This window comes from Larus michahellis, chromosome 1, assembly GCF_964199755.1.
Source record: "Larus michahellis chromosome 1, bLarMic1.1, whole genome shotgun sequence".
Taxonomy (NCBI): domain Eukaryota; kingdom Metazoa; phylum Chordata; class Aves; order Charadriiformes; family Laridae; genus Larus; species Larus michahellis.
In genome coordinates, this window is record NC_133896.1 from 40,325,616 (window position 1) to 40,348,272 (window position 22,657).

At 40.7% G+C, this 22,657-nt stretch overlaps 1 protein-coding gene across 3 annotated transcripts in view; it reads left to right on the top strand.

The window, feature by feature from the left end:
* Positions 1-22,657, top strand: part of LGR5 (leucine rich repeat containing G protein-coupled receptor 5) — a 94,700-nt gene that overhangs the window by 67,702 nt on the left and 4,341 nt on the right. For 2 of the 3 annotated variants that reach the window (XM_074573255.1, XM_074573276.1), the window contains 11 exons: positions 38-109; positions 2,711-2,779; positions 8,760-8,831; positions 9,648-9,719; positions 9,827-9,895; positions 10,046-10,117; positions 12,990-13,055; positions 13,258-13,329; positions 14,281-14,352; positions 16,287-16,412; positions 20,957-21,102. In XM_074573255.1, the coding sequence (XP_074429356.1) occupies positions 38-109; positions 2,711-2,779; positions 8,760-8,831; positions 9,648-9,719; positions 9,827-9,895; positions 10,046-10,117; positions 12,990-13,055; positions 13,258-13,329; positions 14,281-14,352; positions 16,287-16,412; positions 20,957-21,102 (908 nt within the window). The remainder of the gene's footprint in view (positions 1-37; positions 110-2,710; positions 2,780-8,759; positions 8,832-9,647; positions 9,720-9,826; positions 9,896-10,045; positions 10,118-12,989; positions 13,056-13,257; positions 13,330-14,280; positions 14,353-16,286; positions 16,413-20,956; positions 21,103-22,657) is intronic. The other variant, XM_074573266.1, reaches the window with a different exon arrangement.

Consider the following 22,657-nt stretch of genomic DNA (forward strand, 5'->3'; position numbering starts at 1 on the left):
GTGCTTTCCTGACTGTGTGCTTAATGTTCCCCTGCAGACATCTCCATAACAATAGAATCTACTCCCTGGGAAAGAAATGCTTTGATGGGCTCCACAGCCTAGAGACTTTGTGAGTTGACCTCTTGTTTGTTTCCTTTTTTTTTCAGTGTTTTCATTAATATTCTGAAAGAATAAAAATAGCCTAAAAGCCAAATGTGGGTTTTGGCTTGCCTAATCGCAACAGGATCTAAGTGATGGTTTACAATGACTCTATGAAGCAAATCCTATTTTTGACTATAAAATTAGTTTGCCTTTTTAATAAGCATTGTCCAATTGATAAATTGTCTGAAGGACAGTTGAAAACTGTACTGAGCATTGAAAAAGAAGTGGCTATTCATGAACAGTTACGTTTGCATAGTTTAGTACTATTTATTTGTCTTGTTTAATCAGAAAAGCTAACAGCTAGATTGGGAAATTTTCACAAGGAAAAGCTTTAATGGTAAGAAACTATCTTGCCATAGAGGAGGGTTATAAAATCAGATGGTTTTATTTTTTTATCCCTGGAAAAAGCAAAAGTGCCAGATAGCCAAATTATGCCTGTGTTTTACAAGGAGGGGAAGAGCGGTGTTTCAGTTTTATCCAAGTTTTTGTCTTTAAAGAGCTCTGCTGAAGAATAACACTGGTAAAGACTGAAATTTCGTCAAGTTTTCCCCATAGTTCTGTTCAGACCAATGGAGTTTTCTAAGAAAAAATAATTCTACAGAAGAACGTCAAACAGGAACGCAGTGCTGATGGTTAGCGCAAAGCATTTCGCTACACAGTTAATGGAATAAAGATGTTGTCTGCTGGAGTAGACCACAGACCCCCAAAAATGCTACAGGGACAGTAAAACTTTGCATATCCTTCCCCTTGGCATCTGCCAGAATCAGCTGCATTGTTTTCAGAGGTTTTAAATATTCTACTCAACCCGGACAGAGGCTGAAAGGCCTGTTTATGAGGAACAAATAGACAAAGTTTCAGATATGAATAATGCTAGTCTAAAGGTGACTATTTGCTTTCTCATCCACAGAACTATGTACTGTCCACTTTCATGTTTCATTAAGATCATAAAGCAAGAAGTTTTGGGCTTTTTTTTTTATCACTAGTGTTGATTACATTGGTCCCTTGGCACTGAATTGCAATTTTACAATTTTGACTCTTAGCCGCCTGTGAGTTGAGAGGAAGTCCCTTAGTGTAGCACCGGAAAGGGGGATGGGAAAAGGAGAAGGAAAATGTAAAAATGTAATCATTTGTTTTGTTTTTTTAAGTGAGATTCACATGGCACTTGGTCAAAAATGGGGAAAAACAGAACAATGGAATAAGTAATTGCAAACCCCGTCCCAGCCACCTGGCATGAGAGAGATGGAAACACAGAGGATAGTCATGAACCTGGGAACCAGTGTAGGTGCAGCCACTTCGCTGCAATAGGAGAATGTAGCACTCGCCTCAAGCATAGTAATTGCATACTGTGTAGACTGTTTCCAGATAGTTTCAAGATAATCTAAAGAGATCTCGGTATAAATGATGGACGCCAGCTTTAAGATCATTTGTTTGCATCGATGCATAGGTCTGGAAATCACATATCACTGGAGGGCAAAACCAAAACATACATGCCTGTAATCTCTTTTTGTCAATAAGCAGGAGAGAGAGATTTACAAGCAGGAAGGAAAGCCTTGTTGAGTTCAGACAGCAGTTTCCTGCCTGCATTACTTCAGCCTGATACTATTTCAATTTCAATCTATTGTAAACTGTGATTTGGGTTTTGCCTGTTCAAAAAGGCTTTTGCTCAAGTTTTTCAGGCTATGTTCTTCACAAAGCAGTGCAAGAGAGCATCACAGTAAACTGACATACCTCAATTTTAGTTTCAGGTGTCTCCTGAATGCTAAAGGATGCGCATGTCATGTTGAGGGCAGAAGTGGGCTTATAGTCCATTCAGCCTACCAGAATAAAGTCTAATTACCACTGTGGCATGAGCAGTTCTTAAAGCAGTGGTCACTACCCTAGTTAAACAACCATTTTTACAATTTGCATGCTTGGAAACATTCTCCATATGAACACTGACAAATCTTAAAATTAACAACACAGTCAATGGTAACGTTGAACTTATTGTATGCTTTCCCACCTGTGTTAGGGTTTCCCCCAATCATTTTTACCCTCCAAACTCCAGTATCTCTTATCTTTACCACTTAACCATTGTGAAAAATCTCTTCAGAGATTTTTTCATCATTAAAAATAAAAGAAAGACTAATACAACGAGACAGTAAGACAGAGGCAAATGCAACCTTTATAGTGAGATGTATTAGCTAGGTAAAATGCAGTTCACCATACAAAGTTGTTGAATATTCTGTTTGAAAGATTTTTTTTTTCCTGTTAATACTTTGAAGTAATGAAAAGGATGGCCAATTTACAAAACAGCAAATTACTTACAGGTATCTGAATCCACTTATGTTTTCTTTATTGCAGAATAGCTAAGATATAACTAAAAATAGGATGCTGATAAATAATGGGAATGTTAATGTGCCTTAAATAGAATTTGTTGGAAAACATCCATACACTTTTGAGGATTTCCTGGCTTTTGGCTGTATGTATTTATTCAATGCATGGGAGATGATATTTCATTACAAATGCCAACAATTATATGTTATCCATTATGCAGTGCATAACCTAAATAATAAAATCTATTTTCACACAGAGATTTAAATTACAACAGTCTGGACGAGTTCCCCACCGCTATCAGGACACTAACAAACCTAAAAGAACTGTAAGTACGGAGCTCATATGAGGAAGGAGGATGTTTTGTCTAGTGTGTGATTATTTTTTTAATGCTGGTGATTTTATCAGTAATCCTTAAAAACTGATATCCTAGGAAAAACTAATAAACATGCCAACATGCATAAAAGATCATTTTCAATATTCAGTTTAGAGCATTCAAGTTCTGACAACTTTTACTTTTGTACTGCGTTGTGCAGTGAGTTTTTCCAGGAACTTCATCCTTGGAATACCTTAAATAATAAATACAATTAATTCACTTTGAGTCCTAAACACAGTTGGATTTTGCAAACAATCCAATTTATCACAGTCTTCTAGTCTAAGAAGAAGGTGTGGCACCCTTATTAGTCCATCAAGTTTAAATGTCTTCCTTCTTCCTTCCCTTCCCCCCATTAAATTAAAGCAGTTTCTTTTCAATATAAATAGTCCTTTCTAATGCTGTAAATAAAACAGTTCTGGATACACAGACATAATTTGCATTAAAAAAAATCAACAATGAAAAGAAACCAGCCACGTTTATTGTAAGAAACAGCTGAATTATAAAAACATGGATGACGTTATATTCACACATTGTACACACAATGTGTGAATGTACATCAGTGCATCTGTTCAGAATTCTTTCCATTTGAATTATTTACCATGTTACTGGTACCATCAGCATATTTTTTTGAAAAAAACAGGTAATCATATAGTAGTTGGACATGGTTGTACCCCTGCTACATCACAAACAGATCTTAAAAGCCGCTTTACAGAATCACAGAATCTTCATGGTTGGAAAGGACCCTTAAGATCATCAAGTCCAACCAAACAACCTACAATCTGTGCCCTTCAGAGCATGCCCTGAAGTGCCAAATCTAGACGTTTCTTAAATACCTCTAGGGATGGTGACTCAACCACCTCCCTGGGCAGGCTCTTCCAGTGCCTGACCACTCTTTCAGTAAAGTAATTCCTCCTAATATCTAATCTAAACCTCCCCTGCCCCAACTTCAGACCATTTCCTCTGGTCCTGTCATTATTCACCTGGGAGAAGAGGCCAACACCCACCTCTCTCCAACCTCCTTTCAGGTAGTTGTAGAGGGCAATGAGGTCTCCCCTCAGCCTCCTCTTCTCCAAGTTAAACATGCCCAGCTCCCTCAGTCTCTTCTCATAGGACTTGGTCTCCAGACCCCTCACCAGCCTGGTAGCTCTCCTCTGGACACACTCCAGCGCTTCAATGTCCCTCTTGTACAGAGGGGCCCAGAACTGAACACAGCACTCAAGGTGAGGCCTCACCAGTGCTGAGTACAGAGGCACGATCACTTCCCTGCTCCTGCTGGCCGCGCTATTCCTGACACAAGCCAGAATGTTGTTGGCCTTCTTGGCCACCTGGGCAGACTGCTGGCTCATGTTAAGCTGGCCGTCCACCAGCATCCCCAGGTCCTTTTCTGCTGGGCAGCTTTCCAGCCACTCTTCCCCAAGCCTGTAGCGTTGCTTGGGGTTGTTGTGACCAAAAGGCAGGACCTGTCACTTGGCCTTATTAAACCTCATACAGTTGGCCTTGGCCCATCGATCAGGCCTGCCCAGGTCCCTCTGTAGAGCCCTCCTACCCTCAAGCAGATCAACACTCCCACCTAGTTTGGTGTCATCTGCAAACTTACTGAGGGTGCACTCAATCCCCTCATCCACAGCATTGATAAAGATATTAAACAAAACCGGCCCCAAAACTGAGCCCTGAGGGACACCACTGGTGACCGGCCGCCAAGAGGATGTCACCCCATTAATCGCAACTCTCTGGGCACAGCCATCCAGCCAGTTTTTAACCCAGCGAAGAGTACACTTGTCTATGCCATGATTCGCCAGCTTCTCCGGGAGAATGCTGTGGGGGACGGTGTCAAAGGCCTTACCAAAGTCCAGATAGACAACGTCCACAGCCTTCCCCACATCCAAAGGGCAGGTCGCATGGTCACAGAAAGAGATCAGGTTGGTTAGGCTGGACCTCCCCTTCCTAAACCCATGCTGCCTGGCCCTGATCCCTTGGCTGCCCTGCACTTGCCGTGAGAGCTCACTCAAGATGATCCTCTCCGTGATCTTTCCTGGTACCGAGGTCAGGCTGACAGGCCTGTAGTTCCCCGGATCCTCCTTCCGACCCTTCCTGTAGATGGGCGTGATATTAACCACCCTCCAGTCATCTGGCACCTCCCCTGTTGACCAGGATTGTTGATAAATGATGGAGAGAGGCTTGGTGAGCTCTCCTGCCAGCTCCCTGAGTACTCTTGGGTGGATCCCATCCGGCCCCATAGACTTATGTACGTCTAGGTGCAGAAGCAGATCATTGACTACTTCCTCCTGGATTATGGGTGGGCTGTTCTGCTCTCCATCCTTATCTTCCAGATCAGGAGGCTGAGCACCGTGGGGATAGCTGGTCTGACTATTGAAGACGGAGGCAAAGAAGGCATTAAGTATCTCAGCCTTCTCCTTGTCCTTGGTTGCAACTTTCCCCCCCGCATCCAGTAAGGGATGGAGATTCTCCCCGGCTTTCTTTTTGTTGATGTATTTAGAAAAGCTTTTTTTGTTGTCCTTAATGTTAGTGGCCAAGCTGAGCTCCAGCTGGGCTTTTGCCTTCCTAATTTTCTCTCTGTATAACCTAACGAGATCTCTGTACTCCTCCTGAGTTGCCTGTCCCTTCTTCCAAAGGCAGTAAAGCCTCCCTTTATTCCTAAGTCCCATCAGAAGTTCCTTATTCATCCAGACTGGCCATTTTCCCCGCCCTTTAGACTTGCGACACTTGGGGACAGCCTGCTCCTGGGCCTTTAAGATTTCATTCCTGAAGAGCGTCCAGCCTTCCTGGACCTCTTTGCCCTTCAGGACTGTCTCCCAAGGGACTCTCTCAACCAGTGTCCTGAACAAGTCAAAGTCTGCCCTCCGGAAGTCCAAGGTGGAGGTTTTGCGAGCCCCTCTCGTTACATCGCTACGAATTGAAAACTTGACCATTTCATGATCACTAAACCCAAGACGACCTCCGACCACCACATCTCCCACTGGTCCTTCTTTGTTTGTGAGCAGTAGGTCTAGCGAGGCACCTCCCCTGGTAGGCTCACCTACCAGTTGTGTCAGGAAGTTATCTTCCAGGCACTCGAGGAACCTCCTAGCCTGCCTACTCTCTGCTGTGTTATATTTCCAGCAGATACCCAGCAGGTTGAAGTCCCCAACCAGAACAAGGGCTGGCGATTGCGAGACTTCAGCCAGCCGCTTATAGAATACTTCATCTGTCTCCTCATCCTGGCCAGGTGGTCTGTAGCATACTCCCAGCACAACATCTCCCTTATTTGCCTTCCCCTTCAACCTTACCCATAAACACTTGACTTTATCATCACTGGAATCTATCTGTATACAATCAAAACACTCCCTAAAGTACAGAGCCACGCCCCCACCTCTCCTCCCTTGCCTATCCCTTCTGAAGAGCTTATAGCCTTTCATCGCAGCATTCCAGTCGTGACAGTCATCCCACCACGTTTCTGTGATGGCAACTACATCATAGATGTCCTGCTGCACAATGGCTTCCAGCTCATCCCGTTTGTTGCCCGTGCTACGTGCATTTGTGTAGACGCACTTGGGCTGGGCTACTGATTTCACCCCCATCCTTGGCCCTTTATCCCTAGGCTCATTACTAGTGGGCCTGGTTTTATCCCCTTCCCCCTTCGATACCAGTTTAAAGCCCTGTCCATGAGCCTTGCGAACTCTTAGTAGCTACCTGGGATTTTTTCCAAAGCAGGGATCCCCAGGTAGTGTTGACTCCAGCTCAGCACCTCCAGTGCTGGCAAAGAGTGCTGCTCTGGAGGAGGGAATGAGGCTATGAGTTTCTCTGCCCTACTGTTGTCTGTCGGCTAAAATAATTGGTATGAAATCCAGCGGCCTCAAAGGACTGCCTTTTTGCTGACCTCCAGAGCCAGTAGCTAGACATGGGTAACCCAGGTTTGCAGGAAATGCACCTTGCCCAGTCCAGCAAACTGCCTGATGTGCCTACTGGCCCTGTAGGACTTCACTTCTTGGTATCAAAGTATTTGTTTCAGATAAGCTCCTAGGTGCAAGGAATTTTGGAGGGTGAAATTGCAACCTGACGTCCCAAAGCCAGCACAGACCATGAGACCATGTGCTTCAGTGCTTGCTTTGGGCACTGGAAGCCGATCTTATAAGCACAAGGTGTCTCCCACGAGGTTGTGCATGCCCTGCCGTTCTCACCCAAGTGGGAGCCCCGACCCACAAAGGTTCAGCTCATTGCAGGGCCACTTTAGTAAGGGTATTTCTGGGTGGCACCTCATTTCGCTCAGAATTTGTGCCTGGGCAGAAAACACAGAATATGGCTTTTTGGCTACAGCTTGGAGGCATCCAAGGCAGCCAGTGAGAGCTGGAGATTTCCTGGCAAGTGACCAGTGAGTCAGGGCCATATGTGTTTGATGCTACAGGCACACCGTTGTCCCAGATGCTCCACACTTCAAGGTTTCAGCTGTAGGAGTAGGTATCTCTCCAAAGTAAGTAGGTATAGCTGTTACCCAAAGTTAATGTATACATAATGTTTTCCAGACTGGATTTTGAAGATTCCTATAGAAGCGTTTTTCCCAATGTGGCCTTAATATAGTCTTTTTACCCAGGGATGAAGACAGATTTTACTGCTCTTTTGCTCAGTATGTGAACTGACAGCCTATAAAGTGCCTTCGGTTCGGACAGGGTGTATCACTTGGGTACAGTGCCCCACGACACAGGCTGCACCTGTAAGCATACTCTCTTCTGACCGGCTCAGAAGTGCTTCAGACTTTTCTGTGCATAAATGCACTGGAGTCTGCTCTTGACCAATGATGGGGCTGGTCCCTCACTCCAACTCAAGTCAGAACGGTGATGAGGGGCCAGATGCTGCCCTGGGAAGTAGTCATGCCATTTCTTCCAGCTTTTCTGCCATGCAAGGAATCCCATTCATTACAGCCACAAAACCAGTTTGTTTATGGTTTCTAGATTAAATGGGATCCTCATATTACTTAGAGTCTGCATCTGCATGGATGCAGTTTTTATTGCGTGCAAAAGAACCTGGGATTTAGAGCCTTGCTCTGTAGCTCATCAGCAGTAGCACAATGCCTAAACAAGGAAAACCAATAGTGTGGGACCTGTTCAAGTAATGGCCAAGCGTACTTGCATCAGTGAACAATTTGAGGCTTTCTAAATGCATAAATTTAAGCTGGGAAGCCTTTTTCATACCCGACTGAACTAATGGGAGTTTCCCACACAAATCATCATTGTTCTTTTGAAATCTTAGTTGTTTCTTTTGTTTTTCACAATGGAGAATTACTCATATGAATAAAATCCAGTAATTAATGATGAGACAAAGATTTGGCCCTCTATCCAGCAGGCACAACTACACTGGATAGTTTGTACATGTCCGCATTTAAAATATTTCAACAAAAAGGTGGTTGTGGGAGGCTCAATATATTACAATATAATGTATAAAGTCATTTACTTGATAAACTTGTGCAATCCATTATTATCCCAGCAAAAGAAATAGTTGCGGTTTAACAAGTATGGGGGGAAATATATATACTATTTTATTGTTATTTATTTTTATTATTATTATTTAACTATAAATGTTATTGATTCATATCTGTGTGTGTATTTATATCATATACATATACACATAAATTCTTAGATACATGACATACAGCTACAAAGCACTTTCCAACCGAGGGCATCTGAATTTCAAAATACCATTTTGCAGTTTACTTCATCTGAACAGTTTGTTCATTTAGAAAAGTGCAGAATTCCAGCTATTTCATTGCTTTTATTTTCTTTTGCTTTTTTCAGTTCTGTCTTATTCCAGAAAGCAAGGTCATACGTTTACATACAGACACTTTTCTTATTACAACAAAAAATTGTTGTGCATTGTGAATACAGATTGTGCCTTCACTTTTTTTTTTTCCTTACTGTATAAACCATTTTTCCTTTTGTAGGGGATTTCATAGCAATAACATCAAGTCAATACCTGAGCGTGCATTTGTGGGTAATCCATCACTTATTACAATGTAAGTGATAATAGCCTTTTCAATGACTCTTCTTGATAAAGAACGCGGAACTAAGTATCGTATTTGTGGCTAGTTGTCAAGTAGGTCTTCTTGTGAGTATACTGTGTAGCACGTCATTATGCAAGCAAACAAGATCATATCTTTCCAACTTCGTGCAAAGAATGGCAGTTTGCATGCCCTGTTGAAGGGAAGCAAGTAGTGGTCGCTGGCCTTTGACCTTTCATTCGAACTATTTTAAGTCTGTTAACATTACTGGCAATGTAGAAGCTAGCAAAAATTACTCTTGATGGATTCCAGTTCCCATTGCCTTACCTGAGAATGCATGTAATGGGCACACCTCAAAATAAGAAACTGCAAAATAAATGTAAGAAAAATAGTGATTCATCTTGAACAATATTATTCTATAAGCAAAAGCAGCATGGCTTCAAAAGTGCAAGGGAACCTCTTCTGAGTACGTGAAGTTCTGACTTACTCACCTGATACCTTAAATTTGTCTCGGGTCATAACAACGTTCTTCATATTTGGATTTCTATCTTTGCAAACCTGGGAGGAAGAGGGAATATTTTGTTGACTGGCTTCTGTCTTTAAAACCAAGAAAACAATGACTACTTGAATATTCAAGATGTGAAATGTGGTTGATGGATATAGATTAGTGGCTGAGAAAAGCCCAGAGGTGCACCTCTGCTACAACTGGAGGTGCACAGTCTGTGATTCATTGTAGAGAGTTTACTCATTTGCTTAGAGTATACTCATGTAATATATTTGCAATATTTTAAAATACTTTTCATAAATTGTCTTTTTATCCAATTTTTGCAGACATTTTTATGATAACCCTATCCAGCTCGTTGGAAAATCTGCTTTTCAACACTTACCAGAACTGAGAACTCTGTATGTGTTTACATTTTTATTTTAATTGATTTTATATATCACAATATTAGAGTTATCCCACACTTCCCTCACCACAATTGTACTGACACGATGTTTTTAAATTCTAGGACTTTAAATGGTGCTTCACAGATAACAGAGTTTCCTGATCTCACAGGGACTACAAGTCTGGAGAGTTTGTAAGTGCTAGAGAAGTATTTTTTCTTTGTTTTATTTTTTTTGCATAACTGACTTATTCTAAAGATTGACCTAAAAAAAATTTGTTTTGCAATCTTTAAACTATAGTCTTTTTTTGTCTTTTTTTTTTTTTTAATAAATACTTTCAACAGGACACTCACAGGAGCACAGATCACCTCTCTCCCCAAATCAGCTTGTGACCAGTTACCTAATCTACAAGTGCTGTACGTTTCAGTAAGATTATTAACATTATGTTAATGCAAGAGATTAATGGAAAAAATTAAGTCATTATGATTTCAAAATTACCCAATTACTGCTATTTCTGTGTATTACGTTACTTCGTAGGAATTCAGCTCAGGGAGCGGGCCCCTGTGTTACTCAAGAAGTTCACAACCCACTTATCAGTCAGGATTTCCCATACGTTGCTGAAAAAGATAATTACTTTGCATATTTTTAGGAAAGAGTAAAATGGTTCTTGATTTTGTTTAAAAAAACAACAGAACTACCTTATTTTCATTCATTCTCCTCCTACAATAGTCTGGGGGTTTTTTTCCCTCACTGAGGCAGATAATTCAGTGAAGTAAATGGAAAATATGACTGAGTAGGGAGTGCAGTTTGAGTCCTTGTTATGCTTCTCTTTTAGTTTCTTTTCCAACCAGACATAAGTAGCTGACTGAAATTTTAATAGACTATTGCTTGGCATAGTTGGGGCATAGTTTTTATACTAAATATCCAACATTATTTAAGCTTGGAAATTTCCTTGGAGTTTGCTTAATCACTAACGAAAGTAATCATTCTGTCTGCTTCTTTGAGAATGAGCCAACAGCACTTTCCTTTATGTATTACATCACTAAGAATGTATTTGGTATTAGTTCTCTGGCCAACATTGAAATAGTACTAATTCTAACACGTTATTGGAATACCAGCACGGATGTCATGAACATTTACAGAAAAAATTAAGTTTTAGTTGATGGACTCATTGTAATCATTTCCAGAATGATAAAAGACAGAAACAGAGTCTGCTGCCAAAAGAAAGTCTGCACACAGACTTAAGTTTAAATATGTCCTGTATTGTTCAAAAACAATAAATTATCTCAAAACAGAAGGCAAATAAATACTATAGTAATTAATAATTTGTACAGTTCATAGTAGAATAGGACTGTCCATGGAAAATTCACATATTTTATTATATATTATTAAAGAGGATACTTAAAAGGATGGGGAAACAATTTGACAGCAATTTCATGTATGCAGAGTTGCTCTTCCCCCTTTTCCATCAGATTGGAATGAGCCTGCCAAGCCCACATTTAGGTTTGTACATCATTTCTGCCTGTGCTATGAAGTATAATGGTGTGCTGAGCCCCACAAGTTACTTGGAGACCATGACCTTGAAGGGGCTTCCTGGCTTAGATATATGCACACACACTACAAGCGCTAACACTGCTTTGAAAGGCAATTTGTGCATCCTGCCTACCCATCAATACTTCCAAATGCGGATTAATGGACACAAAGGCTTCCTGGGTGTCTGCACACCTGCAGTAAAGGCGTATGTGAGAGCACGGTCCCAGCAGGCCTCAAGAGACAACCCTCAGCACAGTTGGGTACACACCTCCACACAGGAACCAAAGCCACTTGCCCTCTGTTGCTGCCAAGAGCCTCGTGTATTAACAAAGTGGGGAAGAAAATCCTTAAAAATAAACAAGAGGGGAGAAGGGTTTTGGTTTTGGGGTGGGTGTGAAGAGGGAGTGTCAGTATGCACAAAATTCAAGTTGATAACATACTTCTAAGAAGACCTAAGTCGCAAGTCTGCTCATGACAAAATAGCCACCGTCCACCAGACATACCAAACATCTTTTACCTTGGCCTAAAAGCCTCTAGCTCACTTGAATTCTCCTCTGTCACGTCTGAGTACCTGTGAAAAACACAAAAACAAAGGCCACAATCTTCCCTGTTGTAACAAAAAATATACGTATATTGATAGTAGCCTTTGTGCGTAGTAAAAGCAGAGTGGAATATTTTAAAAACACACACGGTCATTACTTGCACCACTTCCACAGATCAAATGTAGAATATTCTAAATGTCCCTGTTGGAATAGTAACAGTGAAAATAAAATTTTACCAAGGAAGTAAGTGGGTGGAGGTCAACCAGTTTTGAAGGATTTGAAATAAGACTGAAAAGAGATTACTCTTTTATGTGATAACATTGGATATCTGTGGAAAAGGATATTTTTCCTAATGATCGGCATAAACTTTTGTTTCTATATTCTTTTCCCTAGTAAATTTCCCATTCAGTTTTCCCAGAGCAAGATGTATATATATATAGGATGAGACTGTTGGGTGGTGGGGGCGGGTGTTTGGTTCCTTTTTTTTTCCCTCCAATTTCTGCAAATTGCCTGGGCTTGGTTTTGATTAGTTATATTATACTATAAATCAGTCCAGATGTTTCAGTTATTCTGTAATTTGTTGAGTTTTGGCTCAAGTCTTTTTAAGGTTTTTTTCCTCCATGTAGTGATTGATTTCAAAGTTAGTTCCAATTTTTTTTAACCACTTCCCTCAGTTATAAGATATAACAGTCTAAGGATCAGAGGCAATACTGCTTAATTAAAAGCGTAGAATGGAAAGCTGATTACAGTTCATTGTGATTATATACCAGAAAAATACAGGATCTTCTCTGAAAAAATATGAGCATATATATTTAGTAGATTATTTTAAGTGGTTTAAATATTTGTCAGAATTTAAACATGATGAATATGAAGTCTGTGATGCAAATCCAATATTCCCTATGAGCAGATGGCCAATATCATTACTGTAAAACACTCAGAAGAAGTCTTCACTTCAGGGAGGAAATCTTCAGACAATGCAAGGAATTTGCAAACGTGGGATATGGAGTTAATACATCATGCCTTTTCTCCTCCTTTCTCCTCAGTTAGAAATCAAAATCTGACAGATGAGAGATGGGAACTGAGTTTACACATTTCTATTCTTCTGTAAGTGGGGATAAGAATACGTTGTTTTAAATTGAGCATGAAGGTAGACAATGAAAAATCTTTCTCTTTTAATGTGACTTTGATGTTAATCTTTTTTTGTGTATTACAGGGATCTGTCTTACAACCTGCTGGAAGATTTACCCTGTTTTACTGCATGTAAAAAACTCCAAAAAATGTAAGTATCAAACTATCCTGAAAAGAGGCATTTATATACAAATTTGTTTGAGCATCATTAACGTTGTTATTGCTGGCCGATTTGACATATCCCAAATACATACCCTTACACTATATTGAAGTGGATCTAAAACAATCTAAAACATGCCGAAGTGTCCTCCAAGTGCCTTTTGAAACTGATGAGATTCTTATTGCTATTTCAGTGACTTACATCATAATGAAATCGGTGAAATCAAAGCAGACACATTTCGGCAGCTGGCTGCCCTTCGGTCTCTGTGAGTACAGCCCTAACAGCCATTTACCCGGGTTCTCAAAAACATGAGGTATACACTGTCTGCTCACTGTCTGCCCCAAAACATGCTTGTTTCTGGTTTTCTTTGATCTTTCACCCATTAGGTCATAACTGTGAAAGCAGAACAAACAGTGTGAAGTTCAGCATCTGCAGCAATGAATTCAAAGATATAAACTTACAGCTATAAAAGCTGTTACTTCTAAACATTCGCAGTTGGACTAGATGATCATTGTGGGTCCCTTCCAACTGAACTATTCTATTTTATTCTATTCTATGCTCTATTGAGAGAGATACTGAGCCAGAGCTAGTGTCTGTTGGCAGGTTCATGTAATAATCAGCTCTAGAGAGCGTGAAATCTTTTCATAGAGAACAGTGTCTTTAAGAAATAGATTCTAATAATGTGTCGGTTTGTAGTTTTCACACAGACGCATATGCTAGCAGAGTAATTTTGTCAAGAAATTACTCGTGGGTGTCAGCCTTTGCAGGATCAAGCCTATACATTTTTTTAAGAGTTCCTTTCAGTTTTTTGATTTTTCAGGGGCGGTGAAGATTGAGATTAGGAAGTTAAGCCTATTGACAATAGATCTGCTGTTCTTAGTCACACCATGAAGATCTCTTAGAAGTAGTCCATGTAGCCCGCACTTCTTTCTGCTGCCGTGAGAAGCTGTGAAGCAGACTGAAAATAACCGTGTTAGACTGCAGAAGGCATTAAGACGTTCTACAGAAAGTTGTCAGTTTAATAGCTAACATCATTAACTGACTAACATAATTAAAAAACTGAAAAAATATTTTGGACTGTGACGTATGCAGAAACTTATTGAAAATATTTGCATGTAATTAATACCTTTTTTATATTTAGGCCTCCTAATCAAGTGTATGAAAACTTCCATATTCACTCAGTGGGTATGTAATTTTCCACTCACTTTTCTTGTAGGGATTTAGCTTGGAACAAAATTAAAATTATTCACCCCAATGCCTTCTCCTCTTTACCATCTCTGATCAAACTGTAAGTATTTGTATATCTTCTACATTCAAATTTTCACATTTTTCTTGCAAGAGCCTACAAAAAATTTAACAACTTAGCGCCCCGCTCAGCAGAAATCGAGGCTTTCTCTATTCTGATCCTCTGGTCTGTTGAATCCATATTTTAATGCCTGCTTTCTTGTAGTTCAGTATTATGTCAAAGCTGCATATAACACTGTGTAATCAGAATGATTTGGGGTCTGTGAAGCATATCAGTGTATCTGCCTTTCTTCATTCAGTTTGCTAGCAGTTCAGTCTTTTAGTAGTGGAGAATATCTCCTGTTGTGTATCAGGACTAAGGAACTGGATTCAAAATTTAATAAGAAACATTTTCCAGTAGGCATCTTTATTTCATCGTTCCTCATTTCATGGAATAGTTTTTCTTCTTCAGTAACTTCAGCCAGAGTAGTTAGTGGTCAAAACATCAGCAGTCCAATTTTGCAGGCCTTGTTCACAAGCACTTCTCAGTCCTTACTAACTTATTCCTGTTTCCCACTGTCATTGTAATGCCTCTTCAAGGTGAATCCCTGAGGAACTGGGTGTATGGGAAAGACGTGAAAGAAAATTTCTCTGGAGTCATCCTGCTCCATGGTTGTCACAAAGATACACTGCTGGGCATCTGCTCACAGATAATCCGGTAGCTGCTGGGAAACCCAAATTTGGAAAGGGGTATTCATTTCTGTTGATGTGCAAAGCCTTCCTTCTGAATGGTGTACTGAAAAATGTCCATAAAGAGAATATTGCCTATGGCATCCCTTCTTGGGGACCCTCCTCAGGACTTTCCTACAGAAGAAAGGGTGAAGGAACATCATGCTACCAGCAATAAATTGTAGCATTGATCAACAGCACAGAATGGTCAGGGAGGGCTAAAGAAAAAGCCCTTTAACACACACACAGCAACACAGCGTACTAGTGTTTCCTGAAACACAAGTCTGTAACCCTGGTCTGACTGCAGACAGTGGGTTTTTTTGCTATTGCAATAGGACCAGTATTTTACCTTTTGTATATAACTGTGTTGTGAACAGCAGGAAGCACATGTGCACACGAACAAACACACTAAACCAGAAAAGGTAGAAGACCAGTCCATCAGCATACCTCTATGTCTAGCCCCTTAGGTTTCAGTAGATAGTCCAAGAGACAGGAACTTTGCTGTTAACCCTTGGGCATAAAAGCATTTCAGCAGCATCAGACTGCCCTTCTTCCTCCTTCTTGACTGTTGACCATCTTAAGTATTGCAGTGTAGGTAACTGTGAAGAGGACTGAAAAGCCTTATCAAGTAAATGTAAGAGAGAGGAGAAAAACAGAGAATAGAATACCTCTGGACTTCCCCCTCTTTGATTACTTTACCATTGCGCCTTGATCACAGTCACTTTTTCGTTCAGTGATTTTACTTTCCCTGTTACGTATCCGTGCTCTGTGCTGTCTTTCTTCAGCTCCTCAGACAAACCTCAGCTTAGAATTGTCACCTTCATCTGCTCCAGCCCAGACCTGTCCTACCCTGAAACACATGTTTTCCCTCAGAGCTTTAAGGGCAGCCGTGCCCTCTAGCATCCCACTGAGTCTTTTAAACTGTGGGAAGCTGTTCTGGTACTGGCTCCCTTTAATTCAAACAATCTAATGAACAGATTTTAAATTCATTTGCTAGTCTCAAAACGGGCACTATGAATGTTTGGAGTCAAAATTTGGCAACAGAGATTTAGCTAACTGCTAGGTATTACTTTTAGCTTTCTGTTGGACACATAAGTGCATACTCCCAAATAGTGCTGCAGCTTTGCCCTGCTGACTGGGGCCTCTGTTTAATGCAGGCATTTTTGATTGAGTCAGAAAAGTCTAACCTGTTTATCCAACCTGACACTTTTAGTGCGAGAAGAAAAAAAATGAAAGCCCATAAGCTGATTTTTATTTGCTGTTATGCAGGGATGTGTCATCCAACCTTTTGTCTTCTTTTCCTGTGACGGGGCTACATGGTTTAACTCATTTAAAATTAACAGGAAATCATGCTCTACAAAGTTTGATATCATCTGAAAATTTTCCAGAACTCAAGTGAGTATATCATTAAAACTAATAAGCCACATTTGTGTTCATGTGCAATGGAAGATGTGTCAGTGTGTAACGCATGTTATTTCGTATTGTCAGTCTTTGATCTGTGCTATTAAAACTAAAGCAAATATGATAAAAATGATAGACTTCTTTTATTATGCTCACTTTTAACTGAAGAAACTATGAACGGTTTTGAAATATTAACCCCAGTACTTGCTTAATACGAGCCACATCTGCTTCCTGGTGATATGTTTCAAAAGCTGTTAAAACAATACTGCTAGCAGCTTAGTGATATGTCCTTCTTCTACTGGACTGTGCTTATAGAACTTCCATTATATTTAACAAGAACACAGAAAATGCCAAGGGAAGAATATACTCATGAAGTTCCAAAATATTTGGCCTCTTTTGTTTGAACATGTCTTTTCTGTAATCTTTGATTAAGATTCAGATAATACTTTGCCATTATTACTAAAACATTTTGATGCTAGGAATTTTCTGCTGGATGCTCTGTAATACAGGAAGGAAATGTTCTCTAGAGATATTTGCAGCTCTGCCAGTCACTGGAAGACCATAGGGAAATCACAGTAAAGAGAGTTGTGCCTCTGACTTCAGGGTATTTGGGAGTGTCCCCTAATGCTCCCTTGGTTTTTATGTTTTAATTAGAGGATGACAAGTGCAACATTTTTTTTTTCCATGTTTTACTGTAAAAGGCTTGATATCATAAAATTTGGAACAATCAAACAGTGTGCACATAGTTACAGAATCACAGAATTGTTGAGGTTGGAAGGGACCTCTGGAGGTCATCTTATCCAACCCCCCTGCTCAAGCAGGGTCACCTGGAGCTGGTTGCTCAGGACCACATCCAGACAGCTTTTGAATATCTCCAAGGATGGAGAATCCATCCTTATGTCCTCCCTAGATTTGCCATTTGCACTGGAAAAGCCTCATGAGTATTAGCAGGCAGACAACTCAAGGAGACATTACCACTAATGAAAAGGACTGGAGTGTTTGGAGTTATCGATAAGGGATTCATGAGTAGAAGTGGGGAGATGATTAGGCCTCTTTGTACAGCACTGGAGGAATCCACGCTAGAACTCTTCTGTGATGGCGTATTAATATAAACAGAGAAGTGCTGCAGAAAATGGTTCCAAGGTTAGGAACTGTCTTAAAAGACTTAATAAACCCAATATTTGTAGTTTGTCACAGAGGCGATTGGGCAGTGACTTCATCACAGTGTATGAAACTATAACATAAACACTCAAAGTACTAGAGGCCCTATGCCTCTCTTACACTAGAGACCTTCAGGTGAGTCTCAGAGGTCAAGAAGCAAGTACCATAAGAAATCGTGAATGGATGAGGCTGAACTTCTGACATAGCTTTTCTTCTCTCAACTGACTTTGCCCACATGTTGAAGCAGGTGACAATTCTAAAATACCTGAAGGTTCTTCGAAAGAATGTAAACACAAGAAAATGGACTCCTCCAACCTAGCCTATATAGTGATGTACATACCATGGCCTGGAGGCATAAGAGGTGCTGCAGTAGTCCTAGAATAATCCACTATTCAACTGAATTATATACAATTAAGATTTTTTAATTCTTTTATCAAAATTATACTTGATATGATTTTTCCACCAGTAAAATTATGTACATTGCCCAAATGCAACTACAGTGTATTTACTCTGGGTGAGTAGTTAACAAGGATGTGTCAGGCAGTAGCTTAAGTCTTAAAAAAATGTATAAAAAGTATTATTAATATATCTAGAGTTGTTTAACATCTGCAAGAACAAATTACATCCACTCAGGAGAGAATGGGGTAAAATCCTGACCTGGAGTCTGCAGGGCTTTTACCATGAATCAGAATGAGGCCAGGACTTCACACAGGATCACTGCACAGACAGTGCGTGAAGCACCAAACTTGAACAGAGATCTGAAAGAAAATGAAATTTCAGCCTTTGTAATTGTTGGAACTAGACAGTGGTTACAACATTAAAGACAAATTCCTGTATAAAAGCTTCCTGCTCATCTAAATGGGTCATTGCTGTTCAATACACAGACACATCAAAGAGCTGAGCATCCTCTGCCCCACCTTCAGCAATGGCACGAGAAGGCTCTACAGAGCCGAGCCCAGCCTGCTATGGCAAGCTATGAGGAAGTAAATTCAGGCTGCCAGCCACTCCTTCCTTCTTTATCTGATGCTTTGATTCAACGCTGTAAAGAACTCATTGATTTGCTCCATCCATCATAACTGTGCCTTCCCATTCACCGTCAACCGCACACCTTTGTGAGGTGGAAAACGACCTTGTGTTCTCTGCTGCTTAATCTAAAAACAGAAAATAAAGGCATTCCTTGCTGCAGGAAAAAAATTATCAAGGGTACAGATATCATCAGTAAGATAAGTAGTATATAAAAATAAGTTTAGCCTGTGTTTCTAAAAGAGTTTAATTTGACAAAGTCCAAATCTAATCACCCACATCAAATAAGCAGCAGCCATAAAAAGCACTGCTTCCAGCACTGGATGGCTGAGAGTTGCTGCCTTTTTTTCTTTCTTTTTGTTAAAAGTAGCTTTTGCGAGAAAGAAATTCCTCTGTCACCAAGAAGGGCTGATACTAATTTCTCTGCATTGCAAAGTATATTTTGTCCTCTGTGTTCTGGGTCCCAGTCCAATTATACCTTGCACAGAGATTCAGGAGCATTCAGCAATTTGAGGCCTATATGTATATCCTAATATAAAAAAAAAAAAACAAAACTGTTCAAGTTTAACAAAGGATGTTAGACAGACCTGCAGAGAGGATAAGAAATGGGAATCTTGGTCTTTAAAGATAATTTACTTCATCAAAGCAGCAGACCAGCACAATGTGAGAGGTCCACATTTCCAGTGCATGACAGGCCAGCAGGCTGGTAGAAGTCCAACAGCATTTGGAAATCTGTCATTATTAAGCACACAGAGCTGTTTGAATAACCAAAGACATTTCTGTTAGTCTCTTGAGCCTAAAATGTTCACTAGCTGTTCATTTCCCCAGCTGTATTAATGTATTCAAAAAGGTCTGAAGCCACAAGTTGCAGTGATCACCTTGCAAAACTGTCAGTGTTTCTTTTGAAAAGTTTTTGTTGTTGTTGTTAGTAGGATTTTTTTCAGAAAAGGGGCATTTCTAGTTGGGGTTTGGGATTGGGTTTAGCCCAAGTGACTGACTATGGGTTTAATAATAATTTGTTTAAGGGCTTCTGGGAAATGTGTTCATAAATGTTTAATTGAGATAATCTCCTTATTTTAAAAGATGGCAAGCACAGAAACGAGTTAGAAATTAAGTATTTAAATCTGCTGGCATGAGGTTGCTTGATAGTTAGATCTTGGTTACCTTGAACTTTTATTGGAGTACCTTAAAAATACTTTATGTGGCTTTTTCTATTGGGTACAAGGGTACACGTTATTATTGCTAATTCCCAACAGAAATGGAAGCATATAGAATCTAAGTGCCCCAAAACGCACTCATTTAAAAATCACTTTAGAGCTTAGGGTTCCATTTGTTCCCCTTTGTACCAGGCTTTTAGCTAGCACACAAATTTAAGTCCTGTTGGCACTGGGCCTGATTCAGACTGATTTCTTTGCAGATTTCCCAGGGGGCTAGAGGTTGCTTGGAATGCTCATTATGTTAATTTACATGATTAACCTGTTGAAAGTAATCTGATAGGAGGATATAGTTCCATTTTATTCCTTTTAAGTTAAGTCAGAATAACTTTTAAGCATCTCTTTATCTTTGAATTTTTTGGTTTATTGGGCTTTTGGAATTAAGGTGAGTTGTTAGGTTTTACTAAGTACTATTGGCAAACCGTGCAAATTAAATATCTCTGCTTCCAAAGCATAAAGGACATCTAAGCAATGGAATTAGTAATTTACAGAACTTGAATATATGTTGTTCTTCCATGCTACCCCAGAATTTGCACATCCCCAACAGAATTAAATTCAAAACATACCGGAAATGAGCAGTTTTCTGACAAAAGACAACCTCCTTTTTGCCATCTTACTGTGAAAACAGTTGGATGTGTGGAAGAGTTCTCATTCTCGCCAGATTGGAGAAATTCCATTTGGGAAGTATTGTTTTGGTTTTGCCTCTTAGGCAGGTAGATGCAGGTGTCATCTTTGGATCTGCTTGTTTTGAAAGAAACCATTAAGAAGGTAACATGGAGAAACATGTTAGTTACATGGAGTTACACTGTAAAAGCATAAAACAGAAATACAGCTCTTAGAGTAACATTCACTCGACTGCAAGGACATATCTCCCACTTTCATATATCCCAGGAAATGCATAAGAAAACTTCATTGTGCCTTTAGTAAAACTAGCCTAGACATCGTCTGAGTTTCTGATGTGGAATTTTATTTGTGAGTCCTCATTTTGTATTATCATGACTGACCTTTACCCATAGGTATTTTAACGGTCAGTGATGGTTATTTAAACAAGTTCCTTTATGCTAACTGCAGCAGAGCAGTGCAATCCATTAACCCTGGTGCCAAACCAGTATCATGGCATGCTTCCTTATTCTTCTGCAGGGTCATGGAAATGCCTTACGCTTATCAGTGCTGTGCCTTTGGAGCTTGTGAGAGCCACTACAAAATCTCCAGCCAATGGAACAAAGATGAGAATAGCAGCATTGATGATTTGCACAGGAAGGATGCTGGGTTGTTACAAATTCAAGGTAATTGGCATCTTTGGCTTTTAAATGTACCTGAAGGCTGTGAGCAGTCTGTGATGTTAAATCCAATACTCTTTTACAGTCACAGAGGCAGCCTCTCCCTCTCTCTTGCACGACAATATGTTATTCAAGCATTCCTGTGCTTAGCAAACTCATTTTTGCAGGTTTGCCTTTCAAAAATCTCACTCGCTCATCTTTCTGTCCAAATAATAACTTAATAATATGGGAAGTGAAATCTTCCCTTTGTTTCAGAGACAGGGAAGTGGTGCTGGTATGTAACGCCATACAAAAGGAGGCCAGCAAAGATCCAGTTTCTTGCCAGCCTTGGAAGCAGCAATACATCCTTGGCTCTCCTGCTGTCCACATGCTTCAGGATGAGTCACAGACCTTATGTGGCTACTCTGGCATAGCTGCCAATGTTTTTTCCTGGCACGTCCTGGACACCAGAGAATGCATCTGCTCTCCAGGACAGAAGACTACTGTATTTTTCTTCCCCTTCAGCACAAAGTCTGTTACTTGACCTGTTACCTGTTATGCAGGTGCACACATACATGTTACACCATCCTGATGCTTTCTGTGCTCTCTCCGCCCCTGCAAACCAGTAGGTCTCAGAGTTCAGGGCTAGTCCCAGCAAGAACAGAGTGAAGTGGTAGAGTGATGACGTAAGAAACACAGAAAAACTTGGCTTAATTCACCTGTCAGCCTCACCTCTGTGCCTGGCAAGATCACAGAACAGCTGCTCCTAGGAGCTATGCTAAGGCACGTGGAGGACAGGGAGGTGATTTGAGGCAGCCAGCATGGCTTCACCGAGGGTAAATCCTGCCTGACCAACGTAATGGCCTTCTATGATGGAGTGACTACATCAGCGACAAGGGAAGAGTTATGGATGTCGTCTATCTGGACTTCTGTAAGGCCTTTCACATGGTCCCCCATAACATCCTTCTCTCCAAATTGGAGAGAGATGGATTTGATGGGTGGCCTGTTCGATGGATGAGGAATTGGTTGGATCGTTGCACTGAGGGTAGTGGTCAAGAGCTCAACGTCCAGATGGAGATCAATGACAAGTGGTGTCCCTCAGGGGTCTGTATTGGGACCAGTACTGTTTAATATCTTCATCAACGACATAGACAGTGGGATTGGGTGCACCCTCAGCAAGTTTGCAGATGACACCAAGCTGAGTGGTGTGGTTGACATGCCCGAGGGACGAGTTGCCATTGGGAGGGACCTGGACAGGCTTGAGAAATGGGCCCATGTGAATCTCATGAGCTTCAACAAGGCCAAATGCAGGGTTCTGCACCTGGGTCGGGGCAACCCCGATTATCAGTACAGGCTGGGGGATGAAGGGATTGAGAGCAGCCCTGCCGAGAAGGACTTGGGGGTACTGGTGTATGAAAAGCTGGACATGAGCCAACAATGTGCACTTGCAGCCCAGAAAGACAACCATACCCTGGGCTGTATCAAAAGAAGCGTGGCCAGCAGGTCAAGGGAGGTGATTCTCCCCCTCTCTTCCACTCTCGTGAGACCCCCACCTGGAGTACTGTGTCCAGCTATGGAGCCC